Here is a 7,036-nt window from a genome sequence, read left to right as displayed (position 1 = left end):
GTTACTCTACCGCACAACATGTGTTAATCCTTTAAAAAGGCCTAAACAGGAGATAAGCAAGTCAAAATAACTGGGCTGAACCACATAGACAAAAAAACAAAATCAGTGTGTGTACAGCAGACATCAATAATTAGCAGAGAACTCACTACAATGCTGCAAAATGACTTGGACATCGATGTGCATGGAGCGTTTCAGTCCATTTCTTAGACTGTTAAGATGAGCTTTTATAACATACAGTAAAACGTACCCGCTGGTAAAAAAGAAATATGAAGACCACTGCAGTAGATGTTATTGTTTAAGTGAAAATCAAGCAATAAAACTGATAGAAAACAATAGAAAACCCCAAACCATGAGAATATAAAATAAGAGAAAGCCTAAATGTGCATCTAAATGGAGTTTTAAGGCATTTCTGTGAATCAAAATACAGCTGACCCAGTGCGTCCACGATAAACTGAACTTTATCGTCATTTTAGTACCATTACTATATTCCTACTCTCTAAATATGAAAGGTGAACTCTCAAAAACATTTGCTGAGATGCTTTATTAAGCAATTTTTCCTTTCAAAAAGATACTGATCAGATATTGACAAAATGCACACATAATGTCAAGAGATTGTCCAAGTTTTTTTCATGATCCAATCTGGCAAATGTAGCTTTTACGTGCTTTCTATTGTTCCTGTAGTGTCCACTAGAGGGAAACCCTACCCAATGCACAGCTTGAATCGATGCCATAAAGACTCAAATTAATTTAAAAGAAAGATTATTTTCTTTGTTAGTGATTATACTTTTTGTGATGAAATTCTATATGTGCTACTTACATCTCAGTCTGTGTTTCTCCACAAAAAACATACTTTTACATGCTTTTTTTTTTAATACAAACAAACATTTTCAAATAAACTCTGATATTAATTTATGTCTGTGAATGCATCACGATTATGAACCAGTACATTAGATAAAACTGTAAACTTGACCAGGTGCATACGAGTACAGTATCCTCTTATGTTATCCCATTTCAGCACTGTACATGCATTATAAAGTAGTGGTGAGGTTATCTGTTAAACATATGCTAGTCTGATGCATAAAAAACATGACTGGTACAAGCCAAGCAGCTTAAAAAGAGTGTTTGGCACAGAAAAACATCCAGCCTCCACGGTCTAAATACAGCTGGCCACAAACCCTGATCAGTCTACATATGAACATATGCTGAACATTGTCCGTAAAACCATGGTATAAATTATTAACAGCGTCTAACCTGATTGGACAGAGACTTGATTTAAAGACATAATAATGGACTGTTTGTTTCAGTGTCGAGGTTGTTCGTATGGGCGGAGCTGCGATACTGATTGGTTACATGAATTAGGCATCATTAACATTACGTACCATCAATCTGATGAGGGATAAGACAGGCAAATAGTGTTTAGAAATGGGTAGGATAAATGTAACCTCCAGTCAGATGGCACTTCCTGTTCCCACAACATACAAACAGACACACACACACACACACACACACACACTCTCATACACTCTTAGTCATCTCCCGGTTTCATCTTCATCTGAGCTTGCATCTGAGCGATCATCTGCTGCATGCGTCTCAGCTGCAAGAGAGGAAAAAGCAGATAGAGAGACTGTTTCTGCAAGTTTTCACTTATATATATATATATATATATATATATATATATATATATATATATATATATATATATATATATATATATATATATATATATATATATATATATAATTAATACAATGATAATAATCAGAAATGTTTCTTGAGCAGCAAATCGGCAAATTAGAATGTTTTCTGAAGGATCATGTGACACTGAAGACTGGAGTAATGATGCTGAAAATTCAGCTTTGCCATCACAGGAATAAATTACTTTCAAAAAGAAAACAGTTTTTTAAATTGTAATAATTTTTCACAATATTACTGTTTTTACTGTATTTTTAATTAAATAAATTAAGCCTTGGTGAGCAGACGAAACTTCTTTTAAAAACATTAAAAATCTTATCGATCCCAAACTTTTGAGCGGTAGTGTACATATTACTAAATTTCTAATCAGAAGTGTGTGTATTTTCACACTTTACTGCACAACATCTAACATTTGTTACACCTCATGTAGACTGACACGTACACATGAACAGTGAAGCATAAACACAATTACACAGCAGTCTCTAAATAATTAAGATCTAATCACAACAATCTCGATAATTAGAGAACATGCTGTACACAACTGCTCCTCTAAATACATCACTGATGATGCTAAAACACACTCATGTTTGTTTTTGTGTCTTGGTGCAGTCTTTCCATTTTTATATTAAGCTAATTATATTTTCTATCAATCACTTTTGCACTTTTACATATTAATAAAAACGTTATTTAGCATGCTTATTAATCCGTTTTCCTTTTGGGGGCTGTTGGCTGCTCCTCACAATGTAGCTGATTCAAGGTTTTACAAGCTTTGAGGGCACATTTGGTAGGTTAAATATGTACACACACACACTCACACACACTCTTTACATTGTAAGCAATTCTGTATGTTCTGTGCTGCAGGAGGCTGATATCATTTCCTGTGCAGACACGCATGCTTATAAACTGCTCTGATTGCGTCCACACCCGACCGGGATTAAGCATTCAATGGTGTTGGCTCCAAAACCACTACACATCCATAATGATATATATTAAATATACGTTAGATATCAATATATTAGAGATATCATTCAAAAGTTTAGGGCCAGTAAGAAATTAATATTTTTTATTAATAGTAATCAATGCACTGAAAATAATCAGTAATGTTTCTTGAGCAGCAAATCAGCATATTAGAATGATTTCTGAAGGATCATGTGACACTGAAGACTGGAGTAATGATGCTGAAAATTCAGGAATAAATTACATTTTAAAATAAATTTAAATATGAAACAGTTATTTTAAATTGTAAAAAAATATTACTGATTTTAATGCATATTTTTAATCAGCCTTGGTGAGCCGAAAAGGCTTCTTTCAAAAATATTACAAAACCTTAATATATACTAATATATTAGATATTACTATAGAGTTTGAACCGATTGTCAAAATGATATGAATGTGTGTTTGTGATTTACCTCAGCTTCCTTCTCCATGAGGATCTGGTCTTTGTCCATCACTTCTTCCTCAACCGCCCTGCTGGAACACATGATTTCAGCACAAATATACACCAAACATTCACTCAAATCCCTTGCATACCAACACTGGCATACAGAGGGGTAGTTGGCATGCGAGTAAAATCAGAAGCACTACCATTATAAAGCTTGAAAGAGCAAGGATATTTTGTAATATAACTCAAATTGTGTTTGTTTGTAAGAAGAAAGTCATATACACATAGGATGGTTTGAGGGTGGGTAAATTATGGGATTATTTTTATTTCTGGGTGAACTATCCCTTTATTTCACAAAACAAATTTTAAGGGAAATCACTTTAGAAATATTTAAGGTTCTGCACTTTTTCTATGTTACTAATCAAATAAGCAAGTTTGTTCTTGATCAAGTAAAGTTTGATCATCAGGTCTCAACTGTAAAATGTGTTAACCTTTCATTAAATTGAGCCATTATGAACTTTTAAAATGTGTGAATTTATATATGGGGGGTGGTGGCACAGTGATTAAGTAGGAAAATGTCAATTAACAATGGCACTTCATGACAAAATGGTTGTTGACCCCACCCCTGATCTACAGGTTGCCATTCTTTGTTTGTTGTACCATACCTGCCAGCTCGCTTTAGTCTCTCCGAACGGAAGTTCTCATAGTGGAGATCTTGAGTGACCTCCTGCAGGTCCTGCATGTGAGTTCTACACAGAAACACACACACACACACACACATAAGGCTTACATTTTTACATCAGCAGAGGGCGCTGCAGAACAAATGGAGAAATCAAGCCAACAGGTCACCCAAATTATGGGTCTCCCAAAATCAAAGGAAAGAAATAAGAAATAATATTTTTGCATAAAGAAATTACAGCCTATTTTACCACCATTGGAGGCATATTAATAATAATTCACATTTCCCTCAATAATGAAGTGCAAAATAACCCTACATTAATTAATATTGTTTAAAGTATACATCACTTAAAAAACTATTATTTAAAGTATTTATACATCGGTTTGGTATCTGTTGTTCTACCTTTAATTTCTTATGCTGATTTAAATGTATTTATTTTTCAGTAATACTTTACAATATGGTCTCATTTGTTAACATGAGCAATATATATTTTAAAACAATTACTTATTTTTGTTAATGTTACTAAAAATCTAATTGTTCTTTGTTCATGTAGTACATTAACAAATATTGACAAATACAACTTTAGATTTTAAAAGTGTATAAGTAAGATTTACTAAGATTAACAAATGTAGAAGTATTGTTTGTTGTAGTTCATGTTTAATAATATAGTTAATGAATGTTAACAAATAAAACCTTATTGTAAGGTTACTCATTTATCATTAAAATACAGTATTGAGACTCATGAGTCATGACTTATGAGAATCACCACTGAAAATAAATAAAACATACAGATGCAGTACATTAATGACAATTTGTAGTGGAAATGTGCATCAAAAATGCATACATTTTAATTGTCATAAAATTGGCTTAATTTACTTTATGCAAAAACACTTTTTAATTTTGGAATGAAATATTTAAGCTCATGTAACTCAAGAAGTCTTAAAAGGTACGGCAACAAAAACATTCTGTTGAACTCTGAGGTTCAGAGGGTGGAAATGTTCATGTTTCACCTTTTCAGTCTTTACTACTGTTTCTCATATTTAGGAGATTAAGACAACGAGTGTGTGTGTGTGTGTGTGTGTGTGTGTGTGTGTGTGTGTGTGTGTGTGTGTACTCACACCAGCATAGTGCGTAGTTTGAGGAAATCATTGTGCTCAGGGTTTTCCACCTCCACGACCCCCCACGGGTACAAGCGTCCACGGATCTTCTTCCCCTTCACCTCTATCAGCTGGTTGGACCCGATGACTGCAAACGGGATGCTGGCCTGCACACAAACACACTCTTTCAACTTCAGTCAAAGCCTTTGGGAGGTCGGGCAGTGTTACAGAACTGATAATGAACTTAAAAACTTTGACCTCTGACCTTTAGGACACGCGTCTGTTCCTTGAATTCTTCGTCTTCGTCTGAATCAGCATCTGGAAGCTGGTAGATTCGGATCCCCTGCTCACTAATCTCATCCAAAATCTGCACGAAATAAAAACTTTTAAAGCTAGGTCTGTGCACCCAGTGCACTGAATTATAAGTGCAAAAAATCGTAATTATATTTGTAAATTTTAAATTCAATCATTATTTTACATTAACTATTATATATATATATATATATATATATATATATATATATATATATATATATATATATATATATATATATATATATATATATATATATATATATATATATATATCATATTATATTATATATATAATTAGTTAATGTAAAATATATTTATTTAGTTTTGTATGTGTATAAGTATAATTTCTATTTTATATTAAATATAAATATAATATATATTATAAAATATATGCATTTTATTATAAAATTTTAAAGCTATAAACCTTTACCCAGTGCAATTGAATCAGTTGAATTAAGCGCAAAAACATTTATTATATTTGTACATTTTAAATGAAATCATTATTTTACATTAACTAATTTACTTATATATATATATATATATATATATATATATATATATATATATATATATATATATATATATATATATATATATATATATATATATATATATATATATATATATATATATATATATATATATAAAATTACTATTTTATAATAAATATAAACATTATATATTATAAAATATACATTTATTTATATATAAACTTTTAGAGCTATAAACCTTTAAGTTCAGAGGTCTACGGACTTGTAAACTTTGTAAATTTTAAATTAAATAATTTTTTATATTTTATATTTTATATATATATATATATATATATATATATATATATATATATATATATATATATATATATATATATATATATATATATATATATATATATATATATATATATATATATATATATATATTTATATATAATTATATATACATAATTATACATAATTATATATATATATACACACACACACACACACATACTGTATATACACATAATTAGTAATTAATAATTGGTAATTAATTGTTAATTATCAATAAAAAAAACTATAATATAAATAATTATATATGTGTGTGTATAACTTAAAATAATAAAATAAACTTAAAATAATAATTCAATAAATGTATGATAACAATAAATTCTTCATTTATATATAAACATCATAAGTTATAACATTATACATCTTAATTATACTTTTTAACAACAATTTACGTTTATAATTAAATAATTTAATTAAAATAAATGATTCATAAAAATATACAGCTATGGAAAAAATTAAGAGACCACTTAACATTGTTTTCTGAACTTGGAGTGGTCTCTTAATTTTTCCATAGCTGTATATTATATACATATATACATAAACGTGGCTTTATGGCATGGACACAAAATGCATTAAAAATCTTCACCAAACTGAGTAAGAAAAAATATTTATACTATAATGATTTATGATGTCTGTGCCGTTTCTTTTTAGTTTGTAGTAACTGTTAAAAAATTGCTCTGGATATTCTTCCAAACATTTGATACTAGCCCTAGTGTATTTCTTGAGCTCTCAAAGTTCTCTCAGCACGCTGTCATCTGGAACGCTCTCAGAGAGATCTGAGGAAACACTTTGATGCTGAAAACAGGAATTGTATGAATCACGCTATGTAAACGAACTACTGGATCCACACGTAGCGAGTTTGGTGCCAGTCAGATAACAGATACGATCAGGCCGAAACAGATCTTGGGCAGAGAGAGAGCGCGCTGCTCCAATTACCCCATGACCTGAACACATCCTTCAAGACTTTCACCAAACACCAGACTGAACCTGTGCAAATTATGATGCCAAGTGGTGCTGGGAGATATTCCCAGTTTCAAACTGATAA

General features: G+C 30.6%; 1 protein-coding gene across 2 annotated transcripts in view; it reads right to left on the bottom strand.

The window, feature by feature from the left end:
- Positions 1-777: 777 nt before the first annotated feature.
- Positions 778-7,036, bottom strand: part of zgc:63587 (uncharacterized protein LOC393431 homolog) — a 47,998-nt gene continuing 41,739 nt past the window's right edge. Inside the window, exons 8-12 of one of the 2 annotated variants that reach the window (XM_067394356.1) lie at positions 5,115-5,216; positions 4,871-5,016; positions 3,739-3,822; positions 3,102-3,162; positions 778-1,594 (exon numbers count right to left, since the gene is read on the bottom strand). In XM_067394356.1, the coding sequence (XP_067250457.1) occupies positions 1,526-1,594; positions 3,102-3,162; positions 3,739-3,822; positions 4,871-5,016; positions 5,115-5,216 (462 nt within the window). In that variant the 3' untranslated portion in view covers positions 778-1,525. The remainder of the gene's footprint in view (positions 1,595-3,101; positions 3,163-3,738; positions 3,823-4,870; positions 5,017-5,114; positions 5,217-7,036) is intronic. The other variant, XM_067394357.1, reaches the window with a different exon arrangement.

Source organism: Chanodichthys erythropterus, chromosome 9 (assembly GCF_024489055.1).
Source record: "Chanodichthys erythropterus isolate Z2021 chromosome 9, ASM2448905v1, whole genome shotgun sequence".
NCBI classification, from domain to species: Eukaryota; Metazoa; Chordata; class Actinopteri; order Cypriniformes; family Xenocyprididae; genus Chanodichthys; species Chanodichthys erythropterus.
This window is presented reverse-complemented; position numbering and strand designations above follow the sequence as displayed.